The 24368-nt window shown below is 30.9% G+C and overlaps 2 protein-coding genes across 2 annotated transcripts in view; one reads left to right on the top strand and one right to left on the bottom strand.

Annotated features, from left to right (window-relative positions):
* The window catches only part of LOC126885567 (protein O-mannosyl-transferase TMTC1-like), a 229139-nt gene that overhangs the window by 141564 nt on the left and 63207 nt on the right, over positions 1–24368 (top strand). The window lies entirely within an intron of this gene.
* On the bottom strand, positions 7363–19667 carry LOC114326219 (toll-like receptor 3). The gene is made up of 2 exons (XM_028274511.2): positions 19584–19667; positions 7363–11878 (listed from the first exon to the last, which is right to left on the bottom strand). Exons 1-2 carry the CDS (start codon positions 19633–19635, stop codon positions 9156–9158), a joined length of 2775 nt encoding a protein of 924 aa, XP_028130312.2. The 5' UTR covers positions 19636–19667; the 3' UTR covers positions 7363–9155.

Here is a 24368-nt window from a genome sequence, read left to right as displayed (position 1 = left end):
TTTTTACAATTGCATTATTTATTGTACAAATAACTTTTTATTTTTTAAAGCCTTAAAATTAAGATTTTTCAATTCCAAACATAAAAAAAATTGTAAAGCCAGATTAACGAATTTATTGCTTAGATATTATAAATTGTTTATCCCAAGAGGTCAAATGTCGAAGGCTATAACTTTTTGAAAAAAAATCGTAGAGTGTTGGTGAAACATCCAGTATCCTTCTAAAGAGTTATATTTTCATATTCTGATGTAAATAAATGCGTAAAACATTTTTAAACCTCTAATTTTTGGGTTTGAAAATAAGGGGGCAAATTTCGTTAAATCATTTAGAGCTGAAGCGGCCCTGTACATCCTATGAGTTTTTAACTTACAGATTATTGTTGCTGATAATGAAACGAAGATTTATAAAAAAATAAAAAAATTCTACGACCAACTGAAACCGAGATAATTTTTGGGTTTGAAAATAAGGGGGCAAATTTCGTTATAAACATTTAGAGCTGAAGCTGCCCTGTACATCCTATGAGTTTCTAACTTACAGATTATTGTTGCTGAAGACGAAACGAAGATTTATAAAAAAATAAAAATTTTCTAGAACTAACTGAAGCCGAGATAATTGTTTTTTTTTTTAAATTGTAGTGCCTTTATTTATAACAATTAAGAAATTATTTTACAGTCATTGACTAAAGAAAGAATCTTAAAATAAGAATTATTATAAAATATAATTACATTTAATTATTAAAAATTATTTTTTAAATCGGTGCTTTTGCAAGCGGCAGAATTTTGCAAATCGCCCGGCTCGCTTCAAATCCGCGCTCTCGGAAAATTTTTATGTAGCTTGTATTAAATTTTGAGAGAAAACAATTTAATAATATTACTATTATAATATACAGTCTATTTACCACTGTATTTGTTTTTCTAGATAAACTTTTATATGTGAAATCCAAAAAGAATAGTCACTACAAGAAGAAAAAGTTTTATATTTTATATTATAATAAGAAGTAACATTATTATTATTATATTTATATAACAATGAAAAAATTAAAAATATAGTTATATATTTCATGTAAATATATGTATCATTTTTGTAATATTATTTCTTCAGAAATGAGATTTCACATATAAAAGTTTATCAAGAAAAACCAATACAGTGGTAAATAGACTGTATATTATAATGGTAATATTACTAAATTGTTTTCGGTCAAAATTTAATACAAGTTACGTAAAAATTTTCCGAGCGCGCGGATTTGAAGCGAGCCGGGCGATTTGCAAAATTCGGACACTCGCAAAAGCACCGATTTTAAAAATAATTTTTAATAATTAAATGTAATTATATTTTATAATAATTATTTTAAGATAATGTAAGTCTTTCTTTAGTCAATGACTGTAAAATAATTTCTTAATTGTTATAAATAAAAGCACTACGACTTAAGAAAAAAAAAACAATTATCTTGGCTTCAGTTGGTTGTAGAAAATTTTTATTTCTTTATAAATCTTCGTTTTGTCTTCAGCAACAATAATCTGTAAGTTAGAAACTCATAGGATGTACAGGGCCGCTTCAGCTCTAAATGTTTTTAACGAAATTTGCCCCCTTATTTTCAAACCCAAAAATTATCTCGGCTTCAGTTGGTCGTAGAAATCTTTTATTTTTTATAAATCTTCGTTTCATCTTCAGCAACAATAATCTGTAAGCTAAAAACTTATAGGACGTACAGGGCCCCTTCAGCTCTAATTGTTTATAACGAAATTTGCCCCCTGATTTTCAAACCCGAAAATTAGAGGTTTAAAAATGTTTTACGCATTTATTTACATCAGAATATGAAAATACATCTCTTTAGAAGGAGATTAGATGTTTCACCAACTTTCTACGATTTTTTTTCAAAAAGTTATAGCCTTCGACATTTGACCTCTTGGGATAAACAATTTATAATATCTAAGCAACAAATTCGTTCATCTGGTTTTACATTTTTTTTTATGTTTGTAATTGAAAGATCTTCATTTTAAAGGCTTTAAAAAATAAAAAAAATTATTTGTACAAAAAATAATGCAATTATGAAAACGGCCATTTTGGACATTTCCCAGGCTGCTTTGCAATAACCAATTAACGAAATTAAACTTTCCATAGCACAAATTGTAGGCTTTTTAATTTACTACAACTTTCGATTAAAAAGTTTTCCTCTAAAATCAATATCCTAAGCTGCAAAATTAAAAACCCCTTAAAAATTGCAAATTTAACAAATGAAAATCCCAATAGAAAAAAAAGCGCACAATATTTTTGGTTACATTTTAGTAGAAGTTATTCCTGGCATCGTCCTTAACAACACCTGATAGGTTTAAAAAATTCCTGAATTATATCCTGAAATCGACCTATTTTTCACCCACAGCCTGGGGTATGACGTCAAGTGTGCGTTTTATAATGTCGAAAATAATTTGTAAATGACAATAATTTGTTGATATAAATTATAGGTTTTAGTGTAAATAGTGAATGTAATAAATTAAAGTAAAGACTAATTAAAGTAGAAATATTTTAATATCGTAACTTGTAAACAGGGAACATATAACAATTTTAGGGAATAGTACTCGTATATTTTTCCCTTCTTCAGATGAGGTGCAGTATATTATTGAAAATCAGTTAAAATACTTTCATCGTAATTTAAAATATTCTTTGGCTTCGGCAAAAGTTGCAAATTTTCCAAGTTACTCAAAACACGAATCTAACTGAAATCCAAAGGCGTAAATTATCTTCAACTTTAATTCAATCGTAAAAAGTTCGGAAGAGGGTTAGAGCTCCAACAAACATTATACCCTTCAAACTTTACCAATCAGCATAAAAACTCCGCCATTTCCTTAATATATTTGAATTTAACTATAACGTTAAAGTAAAGTTAGACTTTCAAATGATCGTCTTTTTAATACAAAGAAGGTTAAGGAACTGGTAGGCTTTTTGTATAGTTTTATTGTACCAATAAAACCAAGAGAGTTTGGTAGAAGAAAAAGAAAAGTAGGTCACAATTTGTGATGTTTGTTTTTATTCGAACAATATTCAGATAAGGATAGCAATATTTGAGATCGTTGGCAAGGATTTGTAGTCAGGGTGATAGATAGATTCAATGAGCTGGCTGTTGGCCTATTCCACTGCGATCTTTTCAGATCTATTATTGTGGTTTTCTCGCTAGACTACATTCTTACCTAGCCTGACCCTTTTAAAAGGTGTATCAACCTAACATAATAAGAGCCAATTGTTTCAGAAATGTAGAGATATAAGCTGTGACGTTTTCATGCCTGATTGACTACAAGAAGACTTTAGATATAGTCCGACATAAACAAATGATGGAAGTGCTGAAGAGGACAGTGATTGACGGAAGAGACCTGAAAATAATAGCTAACCTGTATTGCAATCAATCAGAAGTGCTCCGAATAGATGGAGAATATACAGATCAGGTCAAAATCTTAAGTGAGTGAGAGAGGGATGCACAATTTTACCGCTGATATTCTACCTGTACTCAGAGCACACTTTGAACAGGTCCTAAAAGATATTGATGAAGGCATCTAAATAAATGTAATCAAGATCAGTAACATGCGGTATGCAGATGATACATTATTGTTTTCCAATACTATGTAATGGCTGCACAGCTTATTGAATAAAATAACGAAAACAAGTAGAACATATGGAATAGATATAAACACCAGCAAAACCAAACTAATGATCATCAGCAAGCAAAACATAACTTGGGCAAATCTATTATATGTTAACCATATGAGAATTGAACGTGTCTCACAATAAAACTATTTGGGAACTATAATCAATGAGTCGTGGGACAATACTCAAGAGATTAAATGTCGTATCGGAAAGGCAAAAAATAAATTTTTGACTATGAGCTTTGTGTTCAAGAGCCATGACCTTACTGTAAAAACACAAATAAGGCTCCACAAATGTTACGTGTATTCAGTGCTTCTATGCGGAGCAGAAACGTGGATATTGAAGGCAGAAACTCTACCGAAACTTTAGGCTTTTGAGCTATGGTTATACAGAAGGATCCTGAAGATACCACGAACAGAAAAAGTCACTAATGAAGAAGTACTACGGAGGATGAACACAACCGCAGATTTAGTCAACATCGTGAAGGGCCATAAGCTGCAGTACTTGTGACATATAATGAGAAATCAAGGCAGATACGAGCTACTCCAATGCATTTTGCAATGTAAAATTAAAGGAAAAGGGGCCCCAGGACGAAGAAAAATATTCTGGCTTGCTAACCTGAGAGAATGGTATAGAAAGACCTCAACACAACTATTCCGTATAGCAGCCAACAAAGTCATCATAGCCAGAATGATCGCCAACGTTCGGAACGGACAGGTAACCTAAGAAGAAGAATAACAGACAAAAGAAAACGAAAAAAAGCACTTACCCAGTGGTGTATACAAACTTACATATTGTGGTGACTAACCAAATACTTACATCGATAAAACTGGCAGAATCTTTGACAAACGTATAACAGAACACAAAAGGGTTTTCAAAAGTAGATAAAACAGGTTTTACATACGCACTTCACCCTCTAGATCATAATCGTTTTTTTAATGAACAGTTTCAAATTCTTCATTACGTTATCTTTATAGAATTTATGGATATTCATAAAGAAACAGATATAGTCCTAGACGGAGAGCTAGCGCCGAAAAATCATCGTCATAAGTAATATGGAGTTTTTCCTGTGAAATGACATCTCGGTGGATACAGGAAGTAGCAATAAGGGATGAAAGGAAAAAGTCAGTGTAGTCATTAAAGGTTTTCACTTCCTATTTTGTTAAACCTCCATAGATTTGCATGAAAATTGGTGCCTAGTTAGAGCGTACCTCAAGAAATAAAACTGATTTGGTGCCAACTTGCACTTTTACCCTGGAGGCGGATACCACCCATTCTCGGGGGTGAAAACTATTTTATTAAAAATAACCCCACAAATCAATAGAGGGACAAATGGGATGGGGGAAAATAGGAGCGAAGAGATTTAAGACGAAAAGAAGAGGGGCTTAGCTCAGAAGAAAAAAAAAATTAAAAGGGCAGAGAGACACCAAATCTCAAGTGAGTATTCGGGCTAGCTTCCATACACCGAATATTGGCTTTGGAGATATGAGAAGAAAATTTGGTAATGAAATGATAGTAACTAGGAAGAAAATGAGAATATTAATACAAAAATGGAAGGAAAATAGATAAGAATGCTAGAGATAAAATAATATCGAGTTACAACAAAGAAAGAAGAAGAAAAAGGGCGCCAACTCGAACAAACAACTCGGCTCTCGGAACCAAGAAGTTGGAAAGGTTCGAGATTTTTTTGAAGTAACGAACGACAGGAACTCAATGACACTGGTTACAACCACCTGAAATACACAATAAGTAAAATTTGTTATATCATGTTATTAAAATAAATCAATACTTTTTGATTTATTAAAGATCAAAGACTTCTCTATTTAAGAGCTCATGCGTGAAGTGACGGATGATAAAAAGAACATATTAATTAATTGTATGTTAGTAAAATATTATTTTTATATTATTTCGATATTATAAATTTAGCAAAAATGTATTCCAATATGTCAAATGTACCCATTATTTGACACCCCCCAGTTTCTGGATATATTCAGTTTATATTAATAGAAAAAATTCAATTAAATATCGAAATAATATAAACATAATATTTTACTACCAAACAATTAATTAATATGTTCTTTTTATCATCCATAACATCACGCATGTGCTCTTAAATAGACAAATCTTTGATCTTTAATAACTCAAAAAGTCTTGATTTATTTTAATAACATGATATAACAAATTTTACTTAAAATTTGTCCATCTATCGATTTGTGGGGTTATTTTTAATAAAATAGTTTTCACCCCCGGGAAGCGATGGTATCCACCACCAGGGTAATAGTGCAAGTTGGCATCAAATCAGTTTTGTTTCTTGAGGTATATTCTAACTAGTCACCAATTTTCATTCAAATCGATGAAGGTTTAACAAAACAGGAGGTGAAAACTCTTAATGACTGCACTAATTTTCCACTTTCATCCCTTATTGCTACTTCCTGTATCCACTGAGATGTCAGCCTGAAAGGGGTCATAATTGTCAATATACAATTGACACATTTCACAGGAAAAGCTCCATATTACTTATGACCATGATTTTTCGGCTCTAGCTCTCCGTCTATCCTGAATAACCAACTTGAAACAAACAGCTGCCCACTCCTCAGTCCATTCAGTTAGAGTAAAATCCATCACTTGAGAAAGGCACTCTGCCGAAACAGTTGTAGTGGTAATATAGAAAACCAAAGTTTTTGTGTTTTATTGTAAGATAAAATGAATTTAAATCAAGTAACGGTCGAATTCGAATAAGAGCGAATAAGAACGAATAAGAGTTCTAATGCATAAATTTTATATCTTGAGAGATATTCTACCCAGGAAAAAATTAATCATGGTTTATAACAAAAATTAATCAGTCTTAAGATATTGTATTGTAGCATGGGGTGGCGCGTTTAACAAAACTCTTAACATTTTAGAAACAGCCCAAAATACTCTATTAAAAATAATTTTTAAAAAAAGAAAACTGCATCCAACAAAAAAATTATATGATGAATCCGAGATATTTAGTGTTAAATCCCTCTACATCTACAACTGTGTTTTAAATGTTTATATAAACTCAAAAAAATTTAAATTTCAAAGCAACCGATTAACTCGATCAGTAACAAATATGGATATTAGTATTCAGCAGTTCAAAAAATCAGTAACACAAAGATCCCTAATGTTCTTTGGACCTAAATTTTATAACATAATTCCTATACATATCAAACAAGAACCTAAATTATTTAAATTTAAAAAATACATAAAAACCTATCTAAAAACCCACTTACAATTATTTTTGGACGCAATGTCTTAATGTATGAACGACAGCATAATCAGAGTAAAATTTGGGTGTATATTGGTATTATAATTAACAAAGTATTCAGCAGCTAGAGAGGTTTACCGTCCATCTTCTTCTGTTGCATTATCTCTATAGTTAGGTATGTTACTTCTTAGTTCCAACCTTAAAACTACTTTTATGTACAATTGATACAGTTTCGATTGACATAGTACAGTGCAAAACAGGCAACTCTTGCCTAGGCATGGTGCTGAGTCAGTCGATACTAATAATAATATAGGATCTAAATGTAAAATGTTGTACACCCATATTTTTGAATAAATTTGAAATTCATCAATTATTACAAAAATATTATTCTAGGTATCTATCTTTAAGTTGGTATACAGGAAAATAAATGATCATTATAAGATTTAATATTTTAATATTTATAAAGTATCATAAATTTTAAAGATTATAAAAAATAAAGATCACTTAAAAGGTTTTATTATCTTTTAAACCTTAAAACATAAATCAATACATTTCCAAGAATATTCAATATAATAAATAAGTTATCAGTATTTATCTCACAAGAGATTGACAAGAAATTGACACTAATGCGACTATTTTTCGAAAACTTGTTGTCTGGCAATAGACGCGAGAGCTCGGAAGGTTTGAGTGACGATTGCCGAACGGAAACAAGTTTTTGAACAAAATTGGAGCAATATCTTCTTATTTATTCTTACTATCGTGTGATGTTGGACATATTATTTTTCAATACTTAAATACAAAATTCAAGTCTTTGTGTAAAAACATGCAGTAACATTTATTCCATTTAATTTGACACAAATTTTTCAACTTAACAAAGTCAACAGCACAGTTTAGCAATTATTCAGACGAAGATATAAATAAAATGTTAGTAAAAATTATTTATAATACAGTTTTATTCATGAAATAATGTTACCAAAGTACACTCGAGCGCTTAAAATTGCCGATTTTTATTATCCTCCTGATAATTTAACATGATTGCAGAACTAACAGTTTATTATGGCTCATTTTCTTAAATGCTTCAGTTGTCAAAACTAGTAAACTCGTTGTAAATAAACAGTAACAATCTACCTAAAAATATTCCCAGTATAATAATCTAGGTAGAAATTCTCTAATACAATAATAATCTGAGTGGACAGTATTAAACACGTGATGAAAAATCTTTATACACTATTGGAAAGAAAATTTAAAAAAAATAATATTTATAATAATTATTGCTTATTAACTTTACCCTTCCAAATAAATTATTGTTTATAAGTAATATCTTATTAAATATATCCTATGTCGCTCAGTATACAATAATAATTATATTACTCATTTAGGAATAATAATAAAGATTTACACGAAACAAAAAACATAATGAGTAAAAAATAAACATAAAAAACTCACTGAAGTTGAGCTACCTTTTCTAATACAAAAGTAGCACCATTGTATAACTAGACCACAGTGTATAAAAGTAGCACCCGTTGTGCGTGAGACTTTAGCACTTAATAAATACAATAATTTTAATATAATATAAATATGTGACAATGTGTCCATACATTCAAGGAATATTTCAGTTGATAAAAATCTATATAGATACAAACTTTATGTTCTATATAATATTTATTTTATATTTAAGTCGATTTATTACAATTATTTTCCATTAGGCAGCAATTAAGCTGCAATTAGGCCAGTAATCACATAAAAGATTGAGAGCCCTAGAGATAAAAATATTTTGGAGTATACCAGGTGCATTAAACAAAGGTACTAATGAATTTAGAAAACTGAAGGACTACGGAGTAAGATAACTTTTGAAAGGAAAAAACATCGTTAGGTTTATCAAGAGAAACAGAAGCAGATTAATGAGATATAAGTACTTATAGAATGGAGAAATCCAGAATAAGTTATTAAGAAAATCACTAAATGATGTTCAGTATTAGGCAGACCATGAGGAAGACCCAAAGCCACATGGGGAAACCAGATAATTGAGGACATTAAGAACATGGGAGTTAGAAAATAGCCAACAATAAGCAAAAACAGGAACGAATAGAGAAATATTGTCGAAGATGCCACTTCACAGAATCAACTGTAAAACCAAAAAGGTAATCCGGACTGATTCCCCGCGAAAAATCGATTGGGATGATTCACTTCTCTGTGAGTATAGATATCATGATGATGATGAATAAAACCCTCAACAAGTGAGAATGATAATGTTTGTTAATTTGTTGTGGTTATAGTAGACGATGATGATGATTACGACGATGATATTTTATTTACACAGGTTATACCATTGATATTATCAATGTCATACCTGGGACTATCTGGTATATAACTAATGTTTCTTTCGTCCATTTTTTGTACAATCCTTTGTAACTCATTGCACTGGTAATTGTTATAGTTAAGCCCTACCTGTTTTAAGCTTGGAAAGTAATAAGCTATTTCGTTATATCTAAGCACTATGCCAGTATTTTCCATTAAATATGTCTCCAAAAATGGAACTTCTCTTAAGTAAGTTACTTGCACGTTTACTCCCAAATTTGGGTTATCAGAGATGTTTAAAAATTGTAAGTTTTTTTTAGCATCAATATTGCTTAAATATGTTAAGTGATTGCCATCTGCTCGTATTTCCGTTATATTTCTGCCATCCTCTATATAGGGAATTCTTGAAATCATATTTTGGTTAATATGTAGAATCCGTAAGTTTGGAAATGAGTCAATAATCAAATTAGATATTTCAGTTAACATATTATTTGATAAAATCAACCTCTCCAAGTTTTCGTGTTGTGTTTTATTTGATGCACTCAAATTTTTCAGTTGACAATGACTTAAATCCAAATTTTTTAAGTAAGGTAAATTACTAGGAAAAGACAATATATCTATAGTTTCAAAAGCATTGTTTGATAAATCCAATAGAGATAGTTTAAGATTTCTGAAAAGTGATGCATCCAAATATTCAATCTTATTGTTATTCAAATATAAATTTTCTAAGTTTTTGAGCCCAAAAAATGCATCCTTTTCGATTGTCGTCAATTTGCCATTTGACAAATACAGAGATTTTAGACTATTTAAATCTTTAAACGTATAGACTTTGAGAACGTCTATATCTCTGAAGAAAATTGTTGCATCCAATTCCAACAAATTAAATAAACCAGTAAAAACTTCGGAGTTTGCAATTTGTACAGTTGTATTTTCGAAGTCCAGATATTCTAATTTATATGAGCCTAACAGAAAACTTGACGATATAAGATAAATATTGGAATTCAAGATATGTAAATGCTTCAAGTTAAGGCTTACCACAGACCGTTCATGTAATATTGATTGGTATGTCTCTAGAAACAAATTAGTAATGTTGACAGTTGAATCAAAATGCACTGGCATGGACACATAACCAGAATATAATGCATGAGCCTTAATATTGAAAAATACATCAGTACCTAGGAAAGATAAATAATTTTTCCTTAAGTCAATGATATTTAAGTTTAATAGATTTTTAAATGCACCGGGCATCATTTGCTGAATTCCCAATTCTGCAAGTTGCAGTTCATTAAGTTTCCTTAGATCTTGGAAAGCACCAGTATGAATAGTTAACCCAACACGTTTAGTCTTGTCACTTTTAGAAAATAGTATTTTCTCCAGGGAGTCTAATTTTGAGAAGGCGTTTTCTCTTATAGCTTCCAAATAGTTTTCGGAAAGATCTAAGGCCATTAAATTTTGCAGGTTGTAGAAAGTATCTGATTCTATGATGAGTATTTTATTATTGCTTAAATTGATTGACTCTACATTCCGTAACGATTTAAAACTATCAGATGCAACATGGTCTATAAAACACCGTGACATATTTATGTATTTTAAATAAACACAAGATTTAAAGCTATTTGAAGTAAGTTCTGTTAGACTATTCAATGACATGTCAAGAGAATATAGGTCATTCAAATTTTCGCTACCATCACAAACACTTTTATCTAAATAATTTGCTGTTAAATTTATTTCACCTATACGATTATTTGCTTTAAAAAATTTGGATGAGATATTACTTATTCTGGAAAATGAAAGATTTATTTTTTTCAATGTTGTTGACCCTAATATATGGTCCTCTAAATTTGACAGGTCATTGTAACTAAGATTTAGTTCAAAACAGTCTGAGTCAAAATCAAAAAAATTTTTTGGTATTGCAGTAAGATTGGTATTAGAAAAATCTATTAGAGTAGAACCACTTTCACAGAAAATGTTAGGTGCTACATTTTGAGTTATTACGTTTAAATTTGTATTAGAAATTGTAAAAAAGTCAACAACATTAAGTTTGCAATGGTAAGGCAAAAAGTTAGTAAACATTTTTTTTACTGTTAAATGATTAACAAAATTTTGTACGTTACATCCCAAAATGTACAGTTCACTTTTTTCCAAAACGTAAACATCAGTTAAGTATGTGTTGTAACTTAGGTCAAGAGATTTCCCCATGAAATCCCGATCAATAGAAGACTCGGTGTATTTGGTAAGATTGTTATAACTTAAATCTAGGTAATCTAAAACTACTTTTCTTTGGCTTATATCTATACTAGAAATACGGTTATGACTTAGATTTGCCGTTTTAACGGAAACTGACAAACCTGCACAAAACGCAACATTATCTATATAATTTTCACTTAAATCCAGATTTACCAACTGATCAAATACGGTGAAGGTGCTTTCAGATATATAGTTTACAACTGATCGGCGAATAGCCAAATCTGTTATTGTTATATTTGGTAATAAATCACTTAAATTAGGGAAGTCAGTAATAGCCTGAAAGTCGGAGTCCTCAATTATGATCGTGTTTATATAATTACTTGATAAATACTCTTCTTGTCTAAATAATTCGTACAAAAACTGGTCTTGATTTATTCTGCTGCAGTAAAAGGTATGGGCCTTGAACCAACAGGATCCACCAATTCCTTCGTTTGGATATAACGTCAATAGCAATACAATCAGCAACATATCTTAAAAAAATATATTTATTTAAAAAATGTAATTAAGTGGCAGTTGTTTTATAATGCAAGGCCGGCAAAAAACACTATCAAAGTATATGCAAAGAAATTGAGAGATATGATTAGACGAATCAGCGATGAATGGCATTCCAAACAAAGGGCTAAAATCTGGTCACACTCTACAAAAACGACAATGTATAAAAAAACGGCTTCCATAAATGCGACAATTATAGAACTGTTTCTACATTACATACCAGCAAGATAATGCTACATACATAAATAATCAATGAGACTAAAAATATTCCTTCAAATAAAAATGCCACAAGAGCCAATTGGACTTACCAAAAATAGAGGTATTCGAGAACACTTCTTGTTGGATATGAAACAGATAACTGAAAGATCTAGCAAATTCAATATTCCACTGTATATATGCTTTACAGATTATCGTAAAGCATTCGACAGGGTGAAGTGGAGACACTTATGGCAAATATTAAAAGAAGTAGGCGTACCACAACACCTTATTTCGCTTAAAACTGAACTATACGAACATACTACTGGAGCAACTAAAGTGGTTGATACACTTTCAAATGAATTTCATATAGAATAATGTGTCAGACAAGGTTGTATACTATCTCTACATTTATTCAATATATAGTATGTGCAGCATATTATAAAAAGAGGACTTATCTCATATGACTGGTCTATAACGAAAGTCATATATTTGATCTGCAACTAAACATATCAAAAACAAAGATCATGATAGTGGAGAGACTACATAACAATCATTTACACATAACCACAATTGACCGGTTTAAGTTTGTGAACTACTTACTAAAGTATCTGGGAGGAAATTAAACGTATATGTGATCTAGTAAAAGCTTCCACGGCAAAAATGACCACAATATGGATGGACAGTCAAATTTCAAGAGCGCTAAAGCAGAGGTTGATCAACTGGTTAATATTCCCAATACTATAATAGATGTAAATCATGGACCCTGAGACAATCGTAAAGAAGAAAGATAGACGCCACTGAAATGTTCTGTTGGGGACGAATGTTACCAATTCCTTGGACTGACTGTAGGAAAGATAATTCAATTTTCAAGAGAGCTAAAAGTTAGCCAACGACTCTCCAGTAAAGTTCATCTCCAACAATTAAAATACATACTTTGGACATATTATGAGAGCAAACACATTAAAAAAAATGCGGCGTTATCGAAATGCCTCCCACTTTTTCAGGTAAATATTTTCATATATGAAATGCCTCCCAGGTACAATCGAAGTGTCTCCGTGTCGTTAATCATTTAGGCTGATATTTTGTCTATTTAATCTCTGTATAATGAGACAATGTTGCCAAATCATAATTTAAATAGGTAGTATCTATCTATTTTGATTTTTCTAATTCTTAATGCAGTGTAATTAAAATTTGTTTCACATAAATTAGGATTTCGATTGTAATCCCTCCCATATTTATAATTCCATTTTATAATTCCATGAATAGGTACTTTTACTTTAATCTTTTTGTTTGTTTATATTCTCTTTTGTAAATTGTGCTAATGGGCTAAATGTTGTATAAATACTTGAAAGTTTATTAATCTCTCCCATATTTATAATTCCATTTTATAATTCCATGAATAGGTTCTTTTACCTTAATCTTTTTGTTTGTTTATATTCTCTTTTGTAAATTGTGCTAATGGGCTAAATGTTGTATAAATACTTGAAAGTTTATTAGTTCCTGCATCAGTCAGTTTGTCTATTTCAAGCTTGTCAGTGCGTCGATTTCAAGATCAAATTGTGTTTAAATCATAACATCCGCAATAATGGAATCAACGATAAATGTCAGTCAAAAGAGCCAACCTTTACTATCAATTGATTGTTTTACATTCGGTTTTCAAAAAATGTTGGCCAAAGATACAGTAAAACGCTTGACATGTACTAAAAACCTGCAAATCATTTGTAAAAACACAAGGATGTGAAAATACGATAATTGAATCAATATTAGATCATAACCACGAGAATGCTTCAAAACAAAGTGATGGTGTGGACTGTGCTTTTTATATACCATCACTAGATGTCAAAGAATAATTTAAACTGAATTCCAATACATCAGTGCTTTCAGCAGAAACCATAGCTGTCATAAAAGCATGGCAATACGCCGAAAATAAGAATCTAAAACAAATAAACATATTATCCGACTCGTTATCAGTTTTAAAAAGTTTCTCTAGTCAACTAGACGAAAATTCTGTTAACGTAAATCCCTACATCAAAGAAAGAATTAAAGATACTATTATCTAATCTAACAACTATGCAGCGTAATATAGTATTCACGTGTATTAAAGCTCATATTGGACTGGAAAATAATGAAAAAGTAGATCAGTAGGCAAAAGACAGCATTTTCAATGGCGAGGAAACATTGAATGATATTGGACTTCAAGAATGTATAACCATAAGTAAAACCAGATTACATGATAACTGGAAACTTCAATGGAATCAATACTGTATAAATTGTCCAACAAGGTATACTCTTGTACATCCGAAAATCCCGACAGATTATTGGCATAAAAATTTAGATTTTTCAAGACACGATATTTTACTATCTCTCGACTAAAATTTGGACATGCCTGTTATCCCGCACATCTATATAAAATCAATATAATACAGTCGGATTTGTGCGAAAATTGCAATACAATAAGTGACTTGGATCATATATTTTTTGCATGTGACACATATGTGACAAAAAGAAATTTGTTGAATATGCAGCTATTGCAAGAAAACGTTTATCCCCCATATAATCTGATGAACTTACTAGCTTTGAACAAACCGTCAATCTTTAGGATTCTTCTAAATTATGTTAAGTCATGTAAATTGAAACTTTAGATTATAAAATTTGTCGTGTAAATTATTAGGTTTGTTCTAGAAAACAGTAAAACTAGTCAGAAACCGTCAGGAAATAGTTGGTCAGTGAGAGAATATAATACAGTCACCAGTGCTATCCCTTCTACTCGAGCTGGTCCACTATTCGCTGATGGTTTCAAACCGTTTGAAACTGATATTAGAACAAACCTAATAATACCCCGTATCCCTAGTTAGTATGTGGTTAGTAACCCTGAACGATCTGGGTGCGAAAAGTTTTTTTCCCTTACCTTCCCTGGATTGTTTTTGTAATGGATTCGGAGATGTATTCGTAATGGTCTTGGTGTATGGTGAGGCGCCGATTTCAAGAAGTGTTACTGGCTAAATGGGCGCAGTTCTCAAAGGCCATAAAAAACCACGAGAAGCTGTCTGCCGAAGGTTACAATAGAAAAGCCGTAAGCAATTCAATAAAAAGCGCAGCCGTGGAAGATCTCAGTTGAAACCGATGAAGCTCAACTGTAAAGAACTTAAGAAGACAAATATAGAGACATTTACTATCAATGATATCAATAGGGTGAGACAAAATTTATATTGTGCTAGAACCTCAAATTCTTTAATTAAACTTCCCAAAAATATATCTGAATTTCATAAAGCTCTTGATTCATCTTCTATTAGTAGAAATAGAAATGAGAATTATAGAATTAAAAATGACAAAGATAATCTATTGATATACTAACATGTTTTTCAAATCTTCGTTTTCTTTCGACTGTTTCCAATTGGTATGTTGTTGACGGAACTTTTGAATACTGTCCTCGTTTTTCACTCAATTTTTTTTAGTATACATGACTTGTAAAATGGACATTATATCCCTCTTGTCTTTTGTTTACTTCAAAATAAAAGTCATCTTCATATTATCTCGCTTTTAAATATATCATAGAAGAATGTTTTAAAATTAATTGTCCTGTATCCCCTAAAGTAAATGGAAATGGAAATTTTCATTCATAATGGTATTCGTATGGCATTTTCTGAAGCAGATCTTCATGGATGTCGTTTTCATTTGGGTCAGGCATGGTATAGAAAGGTTCAAGCACTGGGATTGGCTCCAAAATACCAGAAAAAAAGTGGTGACTCAACCGAAATTACGCATTTTCTTATTTATATTTTTAGTCTTTCATTCTTACATCCTGAAGACGCTAATTTTTGCTATAGATTTGGCAGAACTTAAACCAGTCGATGAAAGAGTCACCCAGTTTTGTGATTATCTTGTTGATAATTACATGTCTGAAAATTCGACATTTCCTCCACATCTTTGGGCTGAACACTCTTCATCCTTACAAAGAACTACAAACCCATGCGAAGGTTTTCATTCCAAGTATAATTCTTCTTTGTACTGCCCTCATCCTAACATTAATAATTTTATTATATAAATAATGTTACAATTTCAAATACATACCTACATTAAAATGAATTCTGTTCCGACACCAAAAAAAAGTTGTTGCGGAAAGTCAGCAAAAATTACTTTTCTAAATGAAAAAATTTTAGAATTAAGAGAATGTACAATAAATAGATTAGAATTTGTCAAAGTAGTATCATATAAATTTAGGAATAGTACATTGTTTACCGGGTAGAAAAAGCTTAACATTCCTGGACGACTGTGAAGATTGCTAAGTCGAGGCGCAAGCCGAGACTTAGCAACACAGAGTCCAGGAATGTGGCTTTTCCTACGAGGTAAACATACTATTTTTCCGCAAATCGTTTAAAATTCGACAGATATTGATTGATTTAAAAAAAAAACGCGATAATTGTATCCCCAAATAAATGGTGCTTTGAAATTCCTAATAAAATTACTTGGGTTACTATGGAAACGTATTGAGGTTGAATTGTCAAACTAACAACTGTACGGAAATATCATATCCTTACAGTAAGGAAATGACATTTCCTTACAGTAAGGAAGTCCTGACTTTTTCTTCAAGAAATTTTGACAGGAATGTCAAAATTTCCTGGCGATTTGCGGAAAAAATATTTTGTAATTTTATATTTCTATACACATTTTTTAATATTTTCCAAATAAGTTTTTTGTGATGTTATTTTTAATAAATCTATAAAATGCTTATTATGTGTTTGCATTTTTTGTTAACAAAAAATAATGGTTATTATAAAATATATTATAATGGTTATAAAACTATTTACATATGTATAAGTTAGTTGAAATTTATAAATACCGCCTAGTGTCAATAATGTTTAATAAAATAAAGGTTGAAAATAAAATAAATTAAATAACAAAATACCAATTTTACACAAAAATTTACAAAGGGACGAAGATGTGGCAACCTCTCACCTTCACATAAAGATTAGAAGCATATAATTTATTTAAAGCTTGGGAGGCAATTCGTATGTGACCATTTTAGCGACAGGTAAGAAACCCTTTTTCGGGAGGCATTTCATATGTGGCCAAAAAATGACCAGAGGCAGAGATCTTTGAAGACGGACAATACACGACATCACGACGACCACTAAACTCCCTCCGGGGGGTCAGGATTGAAGAGAGAAATTTAGTACACTGTACATAGAAGTCTAAATAAAGAATAAAATAGTGATAAAAATCAAGTACATACATACATGTGTGGAAAGATACAACATAAAACAGAACAATAAAAACTGTAATATCGCAGACTTATCTTATAAATAGGGCGAGAATAAATCTACTGAATCTTGCGGCTAATAATCCAAAATGAAATAGAGGACAGAAGGATTATCGGAGGGAAACAAACTTCTTCGCTGAATAATCCGATAGAACAGTGATTCTCAACCTGTGGGCGCGCCCCCCTAGGGGGGCGCGCTTTTAGCAATGAGGGGGCGTGAATATATAAAAAAAACACCTAAAAATTGACTAATTTACTAAAATCAAAGCAAAACAAAATTCTGACAAACAAAAAAAAATACCCATGAACAAGGAGCTATACATAGTTATGAGCACTGAATACTAAATCAACTAATTTAATGTAAATTAGTGACTTCCTTGGGCCTGTTTTGCAGAGCAAAGCTTATCAAAACAGGGTGCAATATTAGAAATAAACGCTCTCAGTTGTTTCTCTATATTTATCTGCGATCTATATTTGATCTTTAAAGCAGCCATCGCGGAAAATCCTGTTTCGCAAAGGTAGGATGGTGAAAACGGTAATAGTATACGAAACGCTCTGGTTTTCAGTGTAGAAAACTCATCATTTACCCCTGCCCAAAATTCAAAGAGGGATCTAATATTAAACTGTTTCTTGATTTCGGCATTTGCTGTGAAGTCTATGAAGGTTTCTTCTTCTGCTGTAGAGAGCTCTTCGGGTGTAATTTGAAACGGATTCCCGACCCACTCATAAATATTAGGTAAGTATTAATTGGTTGTCGGCAAAAAAGTATCTTTTAAAATTTTTTGTCAGCATTGCTAAATGATTTTCAATGGTTACAAAAACAACTTTCACGTGTTGTTCTTCAACCTGGTAAGTTTTAAAACATTCATCCACATTTTCAAATTATTCTAGGTTTTTTGCTTTAAATTTCTGCTCCACAATTTCAATTTTCTACAGAAAGCGTTAATTTTATCATTCGTATCAAATATATGTGTATTGGCCCATTGAAGTTGTAAGTTCAAAATATTTAGTTTCTCGAATATATCTACCAAGTAACTCAATTTCATCAAAAATAAACCATCGTGAAACATCTTGGCTTGCGGCCTCTTTCCTTCTTCTAGAGAAATGGCGATTCCATCTCCATGTCTTAATTCAAAACACGTTGTAAAAATTTCCCACGTAATAACCAACTTGCCTCAAAATAAAATAATAATGCTGAATGTACCGCATCCATGTCTTTGCAAAGTACCTACAGAAAAGATCCTAGTTTTCAAAGGTCTCATTTTTATGTAGATAATTAACTATTGTTACAACCGTAGTTAGAACAATATTCAAGCCAGAGCTTCTCTGTTGATCATACAGTGCCTCTATTTTTGCTTCATTTATATAATCAGTTAACATAGCAAATAATGCAAGCGACTTTGCTATCAATTCTATTGGTTTGCAGAAAATTAGTTCTGCTAGTGATCTGCCATCACAAAATCGAACGTAGGCAATAAACTGAGCATATTTATTGCTAATGTTGCCTTATCAAGCTGAATCGAAAACGGCTTTTCACGCAACTTCCTGATTAGCTGATCCTGTACATATTCAGCTATATCACCAATTCGGCGGGCAACAGTATCATTTGATAGAGGTATAAACTCCAATTTTTTAGCAAAATTATCTCCAAACACAGTTTCTACAATTTTGATTGCAGTTGGTAATATAAGATTTTCACCAATAGTGTTAGGCTTTTTAGATCTGGCTATTTAATATCAGACTTTATAAGAGGCAAGTAAAGCTATTTCATTCGCAGTCAAAGTTTTTATTAAAACTAATTTTGGCTTTTCACGCCGTTTTAATTTTAACTCGAAGAATTCTCGGGGTTTGTTAATGTACTCACTACGAAGCGTTTCCCAATGTCTTTTTAGTTTATTAGGTTTCATGCTGCTCAAGGTATATTATTATTGCATAGATATATTGTTATTGAACGAAGGGGGGCGCGGTGAAAATAATTATGGAAAATTGGGGCGCAAATGGTAAAACGTTGAGAAACGCTGCGATAGAATAATATGGTTGCAGTTCAAAACAACCTTCTAGAATTAGTGGTTATGAAAAGTTTAAAAACTTGTTTACTATTCCGCACATAAACGATTATGGTTCGTTTTATTCAACATTTTTTTCGGGGCAGTGCTTTTAAAATTTCCTTGTTCTGCAGATATAGATACTCGTAACTTGCAAAATTATTATAAAAAAAAACTTACTTTTTGTATTTGAAACTCTTTCACTAATAATACATTCAAAACAAGATACCATTCATCTTATATAGGTTGATTAGATTAAAAAATAATATATTTTATCTTTAAAACGTTCACACATTTATCTTAAAAAATTGATAGAAAAATACAGAGTTATGGATATAAATATAAATAAATATTATCAAGTATATTCAAATGGGAAATAAGCCACAATTTTACCTAAAAATGATTTTATTAACGTTTCGACGCCCAAGTCGGGTGTCGTTGTCAAAATACAAAATAATACTAAATAAATAAAAATGTTGTTGCTTAGTAAAAAATTCTTCTAATAATTTATTTAATCTGACTCATTTATATCGTTAGAGTAAATGAATATCAGTCTTATATAAAAAATAGAGAATTTGATAGATCTCAAATATGTCAACACGCATGGGATAATGAACATAGAGTTCAGTGGAGAGATTCAAGTATAGTCCTAAAAGAAGCAGATAGTAAAAAGAGAAAAATCAAAGAAGCGGCTCTAATTATGCTAAATGAAACCAATTGTGTCGCAAATTCCTCGGTAGAATGCAGTAGGATGTGGTTACCCATATTAAAGGAGGAAGTCAATAGAAAGAAAATACCACAATTAGTAAATCAGTAACATATCGAGTTAGTACATATTTAGTATTTAATATTATTTAAAATTTAAAATATCAAGTCAGAATTTGGTATTAGTTTTGAGAGTAAACTAAATGTAAACCCAAATACTTACGATGTCGGGATAGTATCACGAGGTTTTTCCTGGTTTTCCCTCGTGATTTACTATGGAATCTCTAACGCGAGAATTTCAGTGCCACCGTTGCATTTGGTTGTCTTTTTAAAGACAGATCACATGCTATGATTTTTTGTGGCGGATATTCTTGAGTTGGGATTGATTTCATGTAATCGAATGAACTATCTTTTAATAAAGTCGTCCCAGGAACGCAACTCATCAATATTGGCAATATCATTTTAAAGTCGTCTACTTTAAAATGTATAATACGTGTCTGAATTGCCGATATAAATGAGTCAGATTAAATAAATTATTAGAAGAATTTTTTACTAAGCAACAACATTTTTATTTATTTAGTATTATTTTGTATTTTGACAACGACACCCGACTTGGGCGTCGAAACGTTAATAAAATCATTTTTAGGTAAAATTGTGGCTTATTTCCCATTTGAATATACTTGATTATAAAAATGCCACAAGAAAATAGCTTCAGAACAACATAAATAAATATTACTCTGGGCTAATTAGCAAAATACAAGGAAAAGTTATTTACCAGCAATTTTATTGCTGGAATCGAATCTTATTATTGCATGTATTAATAATATAGGTATGCAAAGTCCGCAGATAGTGTGCTACTTTTTATAAACAAAATGGCGCCCGAAAATCGTGTTTTTTTCAATTTTTGCTCTATAACTCCAAAGATTTTAACTTTACACCAAAAGCACTCAAATAAAAATTCACCGCAATTAAATTCTACATAGAGACGTGTTTTCCCCGATTCACTTCGACGAAAACTTTCCCCGGAAAAAGCGGGTTTTTCCAACAAAATCTTTAATTTTCAACTAAAATTTTAGATAAGTAATTGTTAATCAATAATTAAATTACTTGGTAATATAAAATCACTTTTCGTATAGATTATAATTCCAGAAGCCCATGAAAATTGAATGAAGAGTTTAGCAACAATTGAATTGTTAATTTAAAAATTTCGGTCACTATAATAACGACAATAATTATGGTACATAAGAATAACTATAATTTTTTCATAAAAAGACACTATACCTATCTAATGTACTTTACAGAATTGAAATTGGACTATTTAAGCGGCCTCAGGAATATTTTAAAATTATTAACAATTTTTTGTCTTATAAACAAATAGAATATCTCGGTAAGTATTAAACTAAATTAAATTGTCAAAACGGTATTCGAAAAACCAACGGCAGAATGCTTCTTTTAAAAGAAAAACGTTTCATTATGATGAGTGGTTCGTGAGATACAACCGGTCAAAGTTGACCGGAATTTACGGCAAACATATAAACAATAGGATCATAATTTTCAAACCATCACCTTTTTATGTTTGTCCTCTTTCTTCACACCAATATTCATATCTTTATAATGCTCATAATATATATTATTATAATAAAAACTATCAATAATACGTGTGAAAATTGCCAAAAATAGCAAAATTCCAATCAAAAATTAGGTTGGAGAAAATGTAACCTTCAAAGTTCAAAATCGGTATACGTTAAAAAAATGCAATTTCTCGGCTTTCCATGGAGGAATTGCCTTCATTCTTTTTTTTGTTCCCTAATAACTCGAGCAGAGCCATCGAACTAACGCATTACTAAATGTCAAACTTGCTTTTGTTTTGTTATAATAGATTAATTTATTTACAAGAACAGAAAATTACACATTTTTTCCAGTTGTAGGCGTTGTTTAGATAAACTTACTACAAGTGTACCTTTTAAAGTTAAAAACATAAATATTCTCATTTGAAAGTTGTATAATTATTTAAACAATTTTTATTTATACAAATTAAAATTTTGTGTTATAATAAATAAATTAATTTATTATAACAAAACAAAAGCAAGTTTGACATTTAATGATGCATTAGTTCAATGGCTCTACTCGAGTTACTCGGAACAAAAAAAGAATGAAGGAAATTGCTCTATGAAAAGCCGAGAAAATGCATTTTTTTAACGTATACCGATTTTGAACTTTGAGGGTTACATTTTCTCCAACCTAATTTTTGATTGGAATTTTGCTATTTTTGGCAATTTTCACACGTATTATCGATAGTATTTATTACAATAATATATTTTATGAGCATTTTAAGGATATGAAAATTGGTGTGGAGAAAGAGGACAAAAATGAAAAGGTGATGGTTTAAAAATTATGATCCTATTGTTTATATCTTTGCCGTAAATTCCGGTCAATTTTGACCGATTTTATCTCAGGTACTACTCATCATAATTAAACGTTTTTCTTTTAGAGGAAGCATTTTTCCGCTGCTTTGCGAATACCGTTTTTACAATTTAATTTGGTTTAATATTTCCCGAGATATTCTATTTGTTTATAAGCCAAAAAATTCTTTATAATTTTAAAATATTCCTGAGGCCGCCTAAATTGTCCATTTTCAATTCTGTAAAGTAAATTAGATAGGTATAGTGTCTTTTTATGAAAAAATCATTGTTATTCTTATGCACCATAATTATTGTCGTTATTATAGCGACCGTAAATTTTAAATTAGCAATTCAATTGTTGCTAAACTGTTCATTCAATTTCCATGGGCTTCTGGAATTATAATCTATGTAAAAAGGGCTTTTTTGTTACCAAGTTATTTAATTATTGATTAACAATTACTTATCTAAAACTTTGGTTGAAAATTAAAGATTTTGTTGGAAAAACCCGCTTTTCCGGGGAAAGTTTTCGTCTAAGTAAATCGAAAAAAACACGTTTCTATGCAGAATTTAATTGCGGTGAATTTTTATTAGAGTGTTTTTGGTGTAAATTTAAAATCTTTGGAGTTATAGAGCAAAAATTGAAAAAACACGATTTTCGGGCGCCATTTTGTTTATAAAAAAAGTAGCACACTATCTGCGGACTTTGCATACCTATATTATTCAGATATACAATCATAAGATTCGATTCCAGCAATAAAATTGCTGGTAAATAACTTTTCCCAAAAATGGCCTATCATCCGATAATCAGCCCAGACTATATGTAAAATATGCTGCGCGCAAAAATTAGAGCATATTTTTAATTGTAATTTCAGTCTCAATGAACAAAAAATGGTTGTTCTTTTGTTCTTTAAGGTTGCTTTTAGAACATCTGAAATACAAATTTTTTTTTTCCTTACGAACAATATATTGCAATAAAACCCAATTAGCAACTTAACCTTCCGATGACCAACCTTTTTTTGTTACACGAATGACCAACGGGGGTGGGGGGGGGGGGGTGGGAAATGACCCCAGGTCAAAAATGACATTTTGACATTTAACAAAAAAATTAATTTGTGTTTTTTTTTAATTTTTCTTATGGCATGGATTTTATGTCATTCAGCCAGTCACAACATGAGTATTAGTGTCATGTGTATTGGTTGAGTAAGTGTCTTGTTACTTTGCAAAGTGGACGTCATCATCGTAAAACGACTTGGAATTACACATTATAGACGGTATTTATAAGAAAAAAAAAGAAAAATGGAATAAAATTATTACAGAGTGGAGACCATGGACATATAAACGAAAGAGAGGAAGACCACAGATGAGATGGGTAGATGACCTAAAACACCAAGCAGGCTCAAATTGGATCCACATGCCTCAGGATAGAGGAAGTTGGAGGAGCGAAGGGGAGGCCTATGTCCCATATTGCATGTCGCAAAGCTAATAGACGGTATTTTACTAAACATCAACTTCAGAATATATTTTTTATTCTTAAAATATAGGGAATTTCTTTTATTTCAAAATATGAGGATATCTAGAATGATATTAAAGTCAAATAAAAAAATAATGAGTTAAAAATTGAAAATACTTTTGAATTTATCAAAGAAAAACATACTCTGGGGTCACAATTCCCCCGCTTGGTCATCCGAAGGTTAAATGAAATGAATCGTTACCGCTTCACAAGTTACTTTACTTATGTTGTGTTTATATGATCTGTAAGTTTCATCGATTCAAAGGGCTTATTTTTGAAAAAAATTGGTTTTAAAGTAAAATTTTTAAAAATTTTAATTTTGAAAAAAATATTTTTTTCTAAACTATG

This window comes from Diabrotica virgifera, chromosome 5 (genome assembly GCF_917563875.1).
Source record: "Diabrotica virgifera virgifera chromosome 5, PGI_DIABVI_V3a".
Taxonomy (NCBI): domain Eukaryota; kingdom Metazoa; phylum Arthropoda; class Insecta; order Coleoptera; family Chrysomelidae; genus Diabrotica; species Diabrotica virgifera.
Note: the sequence above shows the minus strand (reverse complement) of the source record. Positions and strands in the feature narration are given on the sequence as shown.

What these genes read in the sequence shown, in the direction of transcription:
- LOC114326219 (XM_028274511.2), bottom strand. Translation starts at nt 19,635, where the DNA reads ATGGTATCTTGTTTTGAATGTATTATTAGTGAAAGAGTTTCAAATACA. An exon ending in AAGAGTTTCAAATACAAAAA is followed by an intron (nt 11,879 to 19,583) that starts GTAAGTTTTTTT and finishes TATTTTTTTAAG; the next exon opens with ATATGTTGCTGATTGTATTG.